At 34.8% G+C, this 14,608-nt stretch overlaps 1 protein-coding gene across 1 annotated transcript in view; it reads right to left on the reverse strand.

Annotated features, from left to right (window-relative positions):
- LOC103071787 (roundabout homolog 2-like) overlaps nucleotides 1-14,608 on the reverse strand; it is a 101,488-nt gene that overhangs the window by 25,408 nt on the left and 61,472 nt on the right. Inside the window, exon 3 of the mRNA XM_007446984.1 lies at nucleotides 7,706-8,032. Within this exon, the coding sequence (XP_007447046.1) occupies nucleotides 7,706-8,032 (327 nt within the window). The remainder of the gene's footprint in view (nucleotides 1-7,705; nucleotides 8,033-14,608) is intronic.

Below are 14,608 nucleotides of genomic sequence, written 5' to 3' on the forward strand. Positions count from 1 at the left end.
ATATCAAAATACAGCATTACACATATTTAAATAGTTCATAAGCTCAAACATGTACTCCAGGCATAGCAATTTCACACCTTCATTTGTGAAGATTAAAGGAGAGACCTGTATAATGAAAGAATTTGATGGAGTATTACACAATTAAAAGGTACACAGACAAAACAGCCCAAGTGACACAGATGTGTGCGTGTGCACACTCATGTACCTTCTAACACTGTTCTCTAATACCAAAAAAAAAATACCAAAACATTTGCTATTGTCTTTTCTTTCTAGTTAAAGATGTTTTAGATTGATTCCTCTATGCCCATACATTCACAGTTTACAATACTTTCAATTGAGTTTACAGATTTCTTTCAAAACAGCCTCGGGCCAACATTGTGGATGCAGGGCAGTACCAATCCACAGAGCACAGACAATATTTGATTCAAATCACTACGTTTTTTTTTTTATGGTCTCTTACTAGTGGTTACTCTTGCTGTAAGACAAATGGCCTGTATTAATTTGCTAGGGCTGCCATCACAAAATACCACAGTCTGTGTGGCTTAAACAGCAGAAATTTATTTTCTCACAGTTCTGGAAGCTAAAAGTCCATGATTAAGGTGTTGGCGGTTTTAATTTCTTCTGAGGTTTCTCCCCTTGCTTGCAGATGGCCACGTTCTCACTGTGTCCCCATATGGTCTTTCCTCTGTGCATGTGCCTCTCTGGTGTCTATGTGTCCAAATACCCTCTTCTTATAAGGCCACCAGTTAGTATAGATTAGGACCCACCCTAATAACTGTATTTTAATTTACTCCTTTAAAGACCCAATCTACCAACACAGTCAGATTCTGAGGTACTAGGGACTAGAGCTTCAATATATGAATTTGGGGGGGGATACAATTTAGCGCATAACATGGCCCAAGTACATTAAGGTATGAGTGGTTGTCTGTATACTCTCCCCTAAAATTCTCTGCATTCTCTCTTGAAATTTGTAGAAATACAAACAGAGGAATCATGAAAAAGCCAGTAGCTCTTATATTCTTCTTAGTCAAAATCTATGAATATCAGTTCCAATTCACTAGTTGTCTCTTACGCATTTAAATAGATACATTCGTTTGTTTTAGGAAAGTTGAGTCATGATAGCAGCTCTTTGTTTCCCTACTCCTGGAATTACTTAATCAACTTCTATTATAATCACCATTAATTTCTTATTCTAAACCTTCCTAGTAAATGAAAGAAAAACAAACAAACTTTAAGACCTTTGAAAGGAAAAATAACCTGGGAACAGGAAAGGTTATGTCAATTATTCTCAGAAAAGATAATGTCATCTCCTGAGAAGCCAGAATACTGTCCTCTTTCAGGACAAATAAAAATGTGGCAGAAAGTGAAGTAAGGTTCAAATAGCAAGACTATCCAACTTAATTGGGGCCAAAGTCAACACGGTTTGGTAAGAAGTTTTATAAGGGGAAGTGATTTCAGAATTTATTTCATCAATTCATACCTGCTTGAATTAAATAACTAGGTCAAAGCAAAAAATAGAAACTTCATGACCATTCAGTGGCTTTATAGAGTTAATTATTTTATATTTTTAATTAATTAAATCTTATCTTAAAATATGGACATTTAACACAAGGAAGTATAACATGCCAGCCAGTCAATAATATTTATCAAATACTGGCAATGCTTCTAGCTGTGCCTTGTACTAAGAGGGGAGTTGGATACAGTTAATTCAATAACACTAATAAATATTTTTATCTACACTTAAAAGTTACCTATAAGTCCCTTAAAAAGTTGAGTTACCATATAACTAAGCACCTCCACTCTTAGATATATACCCAAGAGAATACCCAAATGAAACCATATGTCACACAAAAACTTGTACAAGAATATTCATAGCAGCATTATTCGTAAAAGACAAAAAAATGGAAGCAAACCAAATTTCCATCAACATATGAGTGAATGGATAAAATGTGGTATATCCACACAATAGAATATTATTCAGCAGTGTAAAGAAATGAAATACTGATACATGCTACAACAAAGATTACCCCTGAAAACATTATACTCAGGAAAAGAAGCTAGTCAAAAAAGACCATGTATTGTATGATTCCATTTACATGACATGTCTAGAATAGGCAAATATATAGAGACAAGATAGTAGATTAGTGTTTGCTTAGGGATGTAGCAGAAGGTTCCAGGAGAATGGGAATTGGCTGCTAATGGGTATAGAGTTTTCGTTATAAGTGACAAAAATGTTCAAATTAGATTGTGGTGTTGGTTGCACAACCCTGTGAATACACTAAAAAACATTAAATTATACACTTTAAATGGGTAAACTATATGTGAACCATATCTCAATAAAGTAATTTTTAAAAAAATGCTCTCCATGGCTCAGGCTTTTCTGCAATTTAATTTATGTCTATGTTTTTGGAGCATAAAGGTATTCTGCCTGGATAACATTCACTTACAGCCGAAAGTAAAAAAAGAAAAAGAAAAGAATTACATATTTATTAACTTGGAAATATCAATGAAACAATTCACCTTGTGTTCATTTTTCACGCCACCTGTGACCTCTGTTACTAAAGTCAGCCTACTTTTATAACCTCTCTTCCTTGTACAGATAAAACATCAATTTAGTTTTGGATTTAAAGCAGGATCATTATGTTTGTAGAGTGTTCCAAAGCGTTGCTGTTCTAGCAATCTGTGACATAAATAATGCAACACCTTTTCCTTCTCTAAATGACTTTCTTGAGGCATGGGTCTTCATACGTGGAAACAAAAAGGAAAAAAAGGACGAAGAAAAGAAATCACCCTGCAGTCATGGAATTCAATCTATGTCTAGTTCCCCAACTGAATTATGAACCACATCTGTTCTCTTCTGTAGTTTCATCAAAAGCCAACTTTCAAACATTTAGCCATTTTATTTTATTTTTATCAAAGCAAAGGTAAATCATAGCTAATCTGAAAAGTTCTTGTGTTTTAGTTTTGATTTATAAGTAAGGAAAGGGGAAAAAAAAGACCGGTTTCTAAGTAACCCTTGACCTTTGAACCACAACCTCCTTGCCACTAAAGCGTTCATCACTTCATTTAATCTCCCCTCTCTGCACTGGCGTAGTGCAGAGAAAAGGAAACGGAAAAAATAATCTGGGGACTTCATCAATTTTTCATGAATTTTCATTTAGGCCAGAACCCCCTCTTACCCTGGTCGATAGATCAAGCTGCTGTCATATATTTACCACCTGGGGCTACAGCTGCCATCTCTAGGCACTGCCACTGACTCAGGCTGCAACACAGGCAGCCACAATCTGCGTGAGGACCCCTGTGCTCCTTCTGCTCCAAACACAGGGAGCCCTGGAGTTCAAACTGAAATCCTATCTGCACCAGCTACGTCTCAGCTCTCTTGGTGGTCCCATTGGAAAACTATGTATTAAATTCTTCAGTGCCAAGTGCCTTACTTGTAGAACCTGCAATTCTGTTTTCTAAATATGTAAAAATCACTTTTTTGCCTAAATACCTTCCTTGAGTTAAAGTGATCTAAAAAGTACATTCTGGATTGCTTTTTTTCCAAACCAAGAGGGGAAAAAAGCAAATATGTGGTAAGTGATTCAAATCTCCACTGCAATGATTGGCTCTGAATAGTTTTTTCCTCAATTATGTTGTTCCGTCACATAAAAGTGAACTCTGTATTTAATAAAACAAAAAGAGAATGAATAGAGTATGATAAAAACAGGCTAACTTCTATACAATCAGTCAAGACAGACGGTTATCAATAAAACTGCTCATATCATATGACAGCAGAAAGCAAGATTGTGGAAATTAAAAATGAAAATCAAAATGAAGATGAGTCAAAAATTCCAGATTTTTTATCAATAATTATTTCACAATAGAAGTTATAACAAGGTTGTTTGCTACTTACCCATACCACCTAGATATTCCTATATACACCTAAATCAATTCTCCACTGATATTGACCGCCCCTGAGTTTTTGAAAGAACAGGCAGCACTTGCCACTCCAACTCCCCACTACCAACTCATTTTTCAGCTGTTGTGCTTTCTTTCCACCCCTAGAGACCACAGATACTTTTTATTTAGACTACCACGTGGCATTTGCATTGCCAGCCACTTTTCCTTTCTTAAAATTATCTCCTTATTTTTCTTGTCACTCCACTTCCCATGTTCTATCACTCCAATACCTCCTCTGAGCCTCCTGAACTAGACTTTCCTTTGCCCAACATTAAATATTCTTTCCAAACAACGGGAGTGATCGCAGCCCTACACACAGCTTGCCTGGACAATCACATCTATGTCTATCTACTCCCCTGGCTTCAACCTCCATCTGGGAAAGACTTCTCAATTCCAGAAGCTCTTATCTTAATGGAATATGGCATATTTTTACCTTGATATTTCATTGGTATGTCAAACAATACAATCAAGCTGACTTCACTTTCCTGTTCTCACTAGAGTTATTTCTCCTGTATCTGCCATCCCTTTGGATGGTATGTATCATAATATACACAGTCACTCCACCAAAAACATCTGGGAATCACCCTCTATTCCCCAAACCAACCATAAAGGGATATAATTTATAATTTCTAAATACGGTTCAAACTATTTCCTTCTTTTAATCCTCACTGCTTTGTTCAGTTCAAAATCTAACATATACTCTTTTCTGAATGATTTGACAGCTTCTTAACTCCACTCAACTTCAATCATCATCCCTTTAACCCTATCTTCAATTTTCTTTCAAAACTGAAAGGAAAGACTCTCCTTTTACATAACAAAAAGTCTAGATTTTATGATTCAGCACATGCCTATCTTTCTAACTTACGCTGCCCACCAACCTCATATCATGCTACCTGCAGCTCTCCAAATACATAGTGTTTTTAGGTTTCCATTCTTTCCTTTAACAAATGAAGAAATGGATATGCCATAATTGAGCAATTATGTTGAGTGTCCTAAAATATGAAGGCCGGACATTTATATGACCCACAGTGGTTCCTATCACTTTATAAAAATACACCTTGGTTACCAATAGGATTGACAAATCACAATGCTTTGACCTAAATTTCCATATTAACACATTTTATGAAACACATAAGGAAATGGAGAAGACTGATGAGCTAATGCGAAAGGGATGAGCAACATATAAATGGGTATTATTTGATCTTTTGTTGCCTCAAATGGCATGAACTGTTGACAGGGCATTAGAAGAAAGAATTTTATTCACTAGCTAAATCCAATTTAGAACTCTTCTTGTTCTCCTCTCTAGGTCAGAAGTATTTTTTAGCAGTTCTCAAAGCTCATTGATTTAAAAATAAAGAAAACTGTAACTGTCATAGTACATTGAAAAAAAAAAATCGTGGTTTAAAATTTTCCCTCTAAAACAGTTTGATTAATTATTAATGATGCAATCAAGAAAGAGAGAAATCCTTTATGTTAAATAAAAGTACAAGATACATATGTGTTGGGAGCAATTTTAACAATGCTAAGGATCAGAATAAAGATAGGTTTATAGCTGTCTAACAATAAAATGACTGGCCAATTTAGATAAACTTTAATATTGAGAAGAAAGTTAGTGAAGGATTAAAAATAGTTATTTGCTTAAAATAAATAAGCTACAAAGATATATATGGTACAACACAGGGAATTTAGTCAATATTTTATAATAACTATAAATGGAATTTAACCTTTAAAAATTGTGAATCACTAGGTTGTGCACTTGAAACGGATATAATATTATACAACAGCTATACCTCAATTTAAAACATAAAAAAAGTTATTTGCTGCTGAGTGGATAAAAGAAAAACTTGTAATTAAAAGTTCTTTATTTTTATTTATATAAGATGAGCCTGGTTTCATTTGAGTGTCTTTCAAAATATGGTACAATTCTCTCAAACTGAAAATTAGAACAATCATGGTCTGATCTTGAATTTCCCATTAATTTATTGCCTTAGTCTTGGTCACCTAACCATCATGGGTTTCATTTTATCTATAAAAGGAAAGAATAATGCATGTTATATTTACTGTAAAGGGATCTGGTGGGGAAAACAATCAATAGAATTGACATTGAAATATTTCAGTGTGTTTGAAATGTTCCAGAAATAAGATATTTCAAAATAAAAATGGACAGTTAGCAATATTTGCATTCTTGAGGTTCTGTGTGTATATTTCAAATCTCACTAAACTGCATTTAATCTAACTGCTTTTTGAAGTAAGTTATAAAAATGAAATTACCTAGCAACTGGTGCAAAATGGCATTGCTAGCAAAAGTTCTAATGCTTATATCTCAAAGTACTTCACAAAATAAATTTCTCAAAGCTCATTGATTTAAAAATTTGGGTTTTCGGATTCCTGTAGTCTTTTCCTATTGGATTTACACATTTCAAGCAAGGACTGGGTTCCAGATTTCCTGGTACAAAGCATAAATCAAAAGACTGGATGCGTAAAAGCAAAAGCTTTCATTGTGATAGCTGAATAAGAAATTGTATGATTCTGTTTACTAAAAGATGTTTTCATGTATAAAGGTAATGATACACCGTGAGAATTTCAATACACATATACACAAGTTTTATAATTTAGTGTGATACCATATAGCATGTGAGTATAAGTATCAAACTTAATTGCAGACATGAGACCATGAACTATTATCCAGCACTCTCATCCCAGCTATAAAAAGAAGACTCATGCATCCTGAAATATTTCAGTTCTCTTACCTATGAACACCTACTGGTACAAGCAGAAAGTTGAAGAGCACAAACTTTTTTAAAGCTCAGCTATTGCCACATCTTATTCACAAATAATTCTTGATAAAGTATTCCTTCAAAATAGGGAATACCAAAATAATTATGACACCAAATCCTCACTTATAAACCAGAAAACAAATCTAACATATTTTGAAATTTGTTCTGGAAAACCATCCAGAAAAACAAAGCTATGGACTCAATGATCAAATAGATGCAAAGCCTTGATGCCTCGATTTCCTAGTGCTATTTGGGCTACCTGATTAATAAATAAATATATTTTTAAGTGGCAAAGGCAGGACAAATCCTTAGGTACTGCTGATTACCAAAACTGAGTGAGACCTTCCTCTATAGGCACATTTTGTCCCTAAACAGAAATCAGCTCTCTTCTCTGATGAATTTTTTGATAAAAAAATATAGTTGCTGCTGTTGGTATATTTCCCCCTGCATGCCTAGGGTAATGATCCCTGAATTTAGCCTGGAAGTAAAAGAGTTAATATAACCTAAAGGGTATATTCTTTTTAAAGTTGCCCAATAAAAGTTAGATTTAAAAAATATATACATGTATATATAATATATTAGTTATATATAAATAGGTAACAGGAATAGGTACAATAATGAATTTATACCTTGTATTTGATCCCATGTTACACATAAACTTTTTATTTTAACATCACCAACCTTAATATTTTATTATATCTCTCATTAATAATTCAAATTTTAAATACGACTAGCATCATCGCCACCTTGCTTTAATATAATATCCTAATACCCACATTGCTTCAATATAAGTAAATTTATTGCAACACCTTGGCTATACATTATTTTGACGAGCTTTCTTTGGAGAAGGCAAAGTAAAATTATGCAGAGAGTATTGATTGTTTTATTCTATAGGTATTAAGCATCTACGAGAACAAATCAAAGCTTATTAAAAAAAATCAAAGTAAAAGTGCACGCCATTTATGAGATTCATTACGTTTACTTACATGCCACTTCCAGAGATGCATTTCGACTCACTGCTTCACCAAGATAGTTCCTTGCAACACACACGTAGCTTCCTTCATCAGGTTTACTTCTGCGCCCGTGCACAATGCGCAAGAAGAATAAGGAACCGCTGGGCAGAAGCATCCTGTGGGACCGGGGATCATCCTTGTCAGTCTCCACCCGCTCGCCATCCCTGTACCACTCAATGGTGGGCGTTGGCCGGCCCTCGGCCTTGCAGTTCAACGTGGTGGGCTCTCCCTTAGAGACAATGACATCGGAAGGGTGCTCCACAATCCGCGGGGGAAAGTCTTCCTGGCGAAGACGAGATCCTACAAAATGTGACAGAATGAAGACAAGCTTTAACATTCCTTATCTATAGCTTTTGTTTCACTTAGGTTCACACTGATAAAATTAAACTATTCAATCATTCAAACTGCACTTACTACTATTTTATTTATGTTTCAGTTTTTTGTTCTTTATGCATCTCGTAAGTCATTCCAAGTCCCTTTTGGAACAAGACAATACAGCAGTAAATTAATGTTAATTCTAATGAGTTAGTTTTAACATGTTCCATGAGTCAGGACAAATAAAAATAAGCATGAAATTTTCTTTTGGAACCAGTAAGTTGCAATGGGTACTAAGATGAGTAAGGTTAATTTCCTGTCTTCAAAGTGCTTACTATGTACTAGGGGAGAAAGCCAAGTGCTTACAAGTGTACTAGGGGAGAAAGCCAAGTGCCTAAAATACACACACAGAAAACATCTATCATGCTGGCATTGTGCTATCAGAGTCAACACAAAAAAAGACCTGAACATTATGTACAAATAGTAACTCAATTTAACAGATGAGGAAAACGTTTAATGACATATATTGTCCAGGACTGTGGAAGAAGTTAAGCAGTAGAGGCAGGATTTGAATCCAGGTATGTCTGACTGAGGAACTCAGGTTAAATCACTATGTTGAAATAAGTGTTGCACGGAGGTCCAAGAAATGTATTACAGGAAAAGATGAGGAAAAGTAATGTCAACTCTAACTAGAGCACAGTGAGAGGCTTCCCCCAGAAAGGTAGCATTTAAATTGAGTTGTAAAGAATGAAAATAATATGTCAACAGAAGGAGAAAGACATTCAGAATGAAGAAACAGCATGAGCAAAAGGACAGAGAAATGACAGTATATGTATAAAACATTTCATAATCAGGGAGGAAGTTAACGTGGCAGGTGAGGGTAAAAGGCAGTCTTGTAGCCGGAGACAAAGGGCTTAAAATACCATGCTAAGGAGTGTGACTTTCATTCCATATGGCTAACTGATTTTGAGGGAGCAGTGATATGACCATCTGTGTATTAGAAAGGTTCTTTTGGTCTGTACAGTAAAAGATAGATAGCGATGGAGGCAAAAAAGACAGGTGAGAGTTACTTCTATATCCCAGAGAACAATAAAAAGAACCTGGCCTTGAAACACTTAAGGTAGAAAAAAGAAGGAAGATATAAGTTATACAGTAAAATAAACACTTGACAGAATTTGGTATTCCATACAGTAAGGAAGAGTGACAGGTACCAATAACTTTCCTGTGGCTACAATGAAAATGGGGCCATTAAAAGTTAGAAGAAATAGGAAGAGAAGGACCTGTTTGGTATTTTAAGATGAAAATTCTGCATAATGTACTGTTTTGAATATTTTAATTTATGAAGTGTCAGAAGCCATTACTTGTGGAAAGGTCCTACCAGCTGCTGCAAATAATTCTAAAGGGGACGGCTGAGAGAACTCTGTCTGGAGACATAATGATAATCTACATACGAGCTTTTAAAAGCTCTTACAATTTTCCAACCAATCACCCAATATTGGCACATTTCTGTTCAATAAACCGAAGTATATTTACTCATCAATGTTATTCCAGTTAACTTTCAATATTAATTTAAAATTTGTATTTGAATTTAATAAAGGGAATTTAATTTGGTAGTGAATGAACCTTTTCTGAAGAGGATTAACTTTTAAAGGTTGCTGATTACCATTTGTTAGCTCATCAGATGCAAGAAGGAACTTATACATTACAAGTGCTAGGCACCTAAAGCTACAGTAATTTACACTACACAGGTCAAAATTTTAAGAAAAGAACTAAAGAGACCCAAAGCATTTAAATATGGACAGAAAATCACAACCTGCATCACAATAATAAAGAAGGTTATATATTGTAAGTACTGAGGCCCTAACACAAATGAGGAATTTATAGAATATAAAAAGTAAGAATTATTTTTAAAAGCTATAAATAAGATCCCAAGTACTTAAATATGAATAACTAATCATAGCTTGCAAATCAGCAGCATATTCCCAAATGTAAAGGTCTGGACACATAGCCATAGAATACTAAAATGCACCGCGAGTTATATGTCACTTTTCATGTAACAGACATACGGTAGCCACAATCATCTTTTTTGGATACCTTCCTTGCTCTTCTCTAATCTTCCATATGCAATCATCTACATTCTCCCTAATGCCAAAGTTGTTCTATTATTAAAACTAAGCAAGTTAACTGTCCATGTTTTTAGAGTGCTCTTTTCTACATCAAAAAGTTCTCTGCCTTATTAGGCAGTTTGGCCTGAATAAGGCCTGAACAGGACCTGAAACACACTAACACTTATTAAATAAAATATAAAATAATAGACTAATAAGAGAATTAGATGGAAAACATCTAAACTATTTAGCAATAAGATTTAGAATCTAGCATGCCCAATAGCACTCAGAGAATTTTACTCATTTATCACTATAACATATGTAAACTACTCTAGTGCTGTTGCATTTGGATATTCTTGTAGTAGCCTTACTCTGCTGTTATAAAAAATTCATAAGAATATCTACAACCTAAATGTAAGAGGTAAAATTATCAAACAATTAAAAGAAATTACAGGAGCATATCTTTATGATCTTGAGTTAGTCAAAACCTTCATGAATATGACACCAAAATCACATGCAACAAATATATTTGTTCTTGAAAAAAACATTAGAAAAGGAAAAACAACCCATAAAATCAGAAAAAAATTGCAAATCATATATCTGATAGAGGACTTACATCTAGAACATATAAAGAACCCTTACAACTAAATAAAAGTACAAATAACCGAATTTAAAAATGGGCCAAGGATTTGAATAGACATTTATCCAAAAAAGTTAGACAATAGGTCAGTAAGCACATGAAAAGATTCTCAACATCATGAGCTATCAGGAAAATGCAAATCAAGACCACGAGATATACTTCACATCCACTAGGATGGCAATCATCCAAAAAGTGTAAAGTAACAAGTATTGTCTGGGACGTTGAAAAATTGAGAGCCTCATACATTGCTGGTGGGAATGTAAAATGGTACAGCCACTTTGGAAAACTATCTGGAGTTCCTCAAAAAGTTTTGGAATTAACATATGACCCAGGGATTCCACTGCCTGGTATATACCCAAGAGAAATGAAATCTTATGTCCCCACAAAAACTGTAACATTGATAGCAGCATTATTCATAATAATTTTTTTAATGGAAAGAACCCAAATGTCCATTAACTGATGAATGCATAAATGAATGTTATATATCCACATAATGGAATATTATTCAGCAATAAAAACGAATGAGGTACCGATACACACTATAACATAAGTGAACACTGAAAATATTATGCTAAGTGAAAGAAGCTAGTCACAAAATGATTCCACTTACATAGAAATGTCCAGAATAGTTAAATTCATAGACACAAAAATAGATTTTCAGTTGTCTAGGGTAGGTAATGGGGGTGAGAGGTGAAGGGGGACTGGAGAATCTTTTGGGGGTGATGAAAATATTTTAAAATTATTTATGGTGATGGTTGGACAACCCCATGGAAATCATAAAAACTGTTACAGTGTACACTTTAAATGAGTAAAGCATGTATGAATTATATCTCAATAAAGTAGTTTTTAAAAAGTCATAAGTAAAGGCACTGTGAACAAATTTAATACAAGGCATTGTAACAATTCATGTTCATTCCGACCAATAGTTAGGTTATTTTCCTCATTCATAGTTTTAAGTTTAAATGTAATCATCAGGCCAGCAACGGCCAATAGGGCATAAAATAAAGTTAACAGGTTGTACCAGTCAGACAGATGATTGATAGTCATATAGGTAGGTAGATAGATAGATAGATAGATAATAGAATGATATGGAGATATGCAAAAACATAGCAGCAATCTAAATTTTAAGATGTTATTAAAAGTGAGGGAATTAATTTTGAACTCCCTTAAATTCAGACATTACACAACTATAGCAGTGACCCTTAAGATGGGTAAGCCTTAGATAGGTTCGTGAATTCTTTGAAATTGTGTATAAAAATGGGTATTCTTGTGTGGACAGGAGGGAGCAGTAGCAAGAGGGGCTACAGATTTCATCAAATTTCCAAAGAGGTCTGAGGCTTTAAAATTATGAAGGGCCACTAAAGTACCAGGATCAAAACAACCCCATTATTTGGTTAAAAAACAAAAACAAAAAAGATAGCTGAGTTGTCAGCCAAAGTCACTGGGGATTCAAAACCCAACAAACAGTAGAGGGGGCTGTTCATCACATGAAGAGACATGAAACAGTTTAACTTCAAAAGCTTCGATATCCAAGGGCAAATAAGAAATACAGGGTCCCCAGCCCAACCCCAGAGCTACAGAATCAGAATCCGCATCTTAAAAAGATTCCCTGGCAATGCATATGTGCATTAAAGTTTGAGAAGCACTGCTTTAAACAGTTTTAGTATGACCTTGAGCTAAGGATGGTTTAACATTTTTAGCATGCTGTTAAAAAAAGAGGAGGAAGAAGGATAAAAGCAGCAGAAGGTGAAGGAAGAATGAGACTGTATACTGTCCACAAAGCTTGAAATACTGTAATCTGATCCTCTGCAGAAAAAGTCTGCCAATCCTGCTCTAGAGCACCTGTTTATCAATTTCCATTAATAACTTTATTTTTTTTATATAGGACCATAGAACTTTTTTCTCCAGATTTCAGATGAAAAAATACGTCAACAGCAGGAAAATAATATTTTGCTCATGTAATGGGAAATATTCAGGATCTCTATTTGGTCAGATGCGCTAAGCACTGTTTCAGAATTACTACCTGCAATTCTAACTTTGCTTGCAGCTAATAGCAAGTTTGGACATCATTTTATGCCTCAATTATGAATTGTGCAATCAAATAGTCAAGTTTAATCTAAAACATTTTATTCAACTGTCTTTAGCTATTATAAAGAAACAATGTAACTTAGTCATAGGGTACTATAGGTGAATATCCAAATGTTTATTTTTACTGTCCAAGAAAGTAAGCTATAAAATAGTCAAGTGATTTGTCCATAATTGAACAGCTAGTAGAGGCAGAATTAGAACTCAAGGCCTTTCATCCAAAATGTACTAGGCTTCTGAAAATGCTGGAAGCTTAAGTAAAGAATGCACAGTACAATGAGACTAATTACAAAACCCCTTCTAAAATTGATTTCAATAAAATAAGTCAAATTAATGCCTCTAGTCGTAATAAAATCAGAAAACATCTTCCTTGTTTTTTCAAAGTGTGATTCTTAGACTACCGGCATCAAAATCACCTGGGATATTTTTTTTAATGAAGATTCTTGGTTCCACATTGAACAGAATGCATCAGAAGTTACAAGTGGAAGGATCTAAGAAGCTGCAGTTATAGCATGCCTACCAGGAGAAGGGCATGCACTTATATCTGGCTAGATGTAAGCACACCACAGAAATACCAAATTAGTGAGCTGAATGAAGCTGCATCTTTGAATAATGTTCTAAGCACCCAAATTTACATAATGGATTATTTCCGCTTCTCAGAGACTCTCAAACAATGATTTTGTAATGATTTTAGTAAAATATTTAATAAAAAACAAATTGAATGGTTTATTAGTGCTTTAAACTTTAAAGAATTGGAGGTGAAGTATAAAATCATAATTTGTGAATATATTTAAATTTAGTTTTATTTAGTCAATAACCACTCATTTGCAGTGAGTGCTACAGAACTGTTGTTTTCAGAAGTGATTTCAATTACATAATATAATAAAGGAGGATAAAGCACTGAGAACACCTATTGATTTCATTTCACATATTTGAAAGTAAACTTCTGTCTCCTTATTCAGTTGGAATATATTTCCTTGGACTAAGCTTTATTTTTCATTCACATACTAGACAGCATATCTAGCTAAGCAACACATTTCAAACTTCTCTGAATTTTCCCTCCAGCAAAATTTCTATGCAGTGTCCGTTTTTCTTTTTCTTAAAAACGTACATAATATACATTGTGTCCTAGTTCATAATAAGTATGTTTGTTTTAACAAAATATTTTCCAAAAAATTTAGTAAAATAAAGCCAGCAAGATATTCTATGATTACTCCAGATCTGAGTGTGACCGGAGATTCTTCCTGAAGTTATCCCTCCCCCAGTTTGAGAGGTACCTTGTGCAACATGAAAAAGTGAAGGCTGGATGACCCATCACAAAAAAGAGGTGGTGTGGTAGGAATAAAGGAATGGGTTACTGACCAGCAAATATTTATGCCTCGCTTTTACCAGGTACAAATCAGAACACCAATATCTCAAGAGTTGGTTTAGATGATTAAAAGAAATCATATATATAGAACACCAGGACATGTAGTAAGCATCCAGTGTACCTGATATTTCCCGTCTATAATCTATTACAAATATTCTTTCCACGGCTTCCCTGGTGGCACAGTGGTTGAGAGTCCGCCTGCCCATGATGCAGGGGACACGAGTTCGTGGCCCCGTCCGGGAAGATCCCACATGCCGCTGAGCGGCTGGGCCCCTGAGCCATGGCCGCTGAGCCTGCGCGTCTGGAGCCTGTGCTCCGCAACAGGAGAGGCCACAACAGTGAGAGGCCCGCGTACCGCAAAA

Source organism: Lipotes vexillifer, unplaced genomic scaffold, assembly GCF_000442215.2.
Source record: "Lipotes vexillifer unplaced genomic scaffold, Lipotes_vexillifer_v1.1 scaffold81, whole genome shotgun sequence".
Taxonomy (NCBI): domain Eukaryota; kingdom Metazoa; phylum Chordata; class Mammalia; order Artiodactyla; family Lipotidae; genus Lipotes; species Lipotes vexillifer.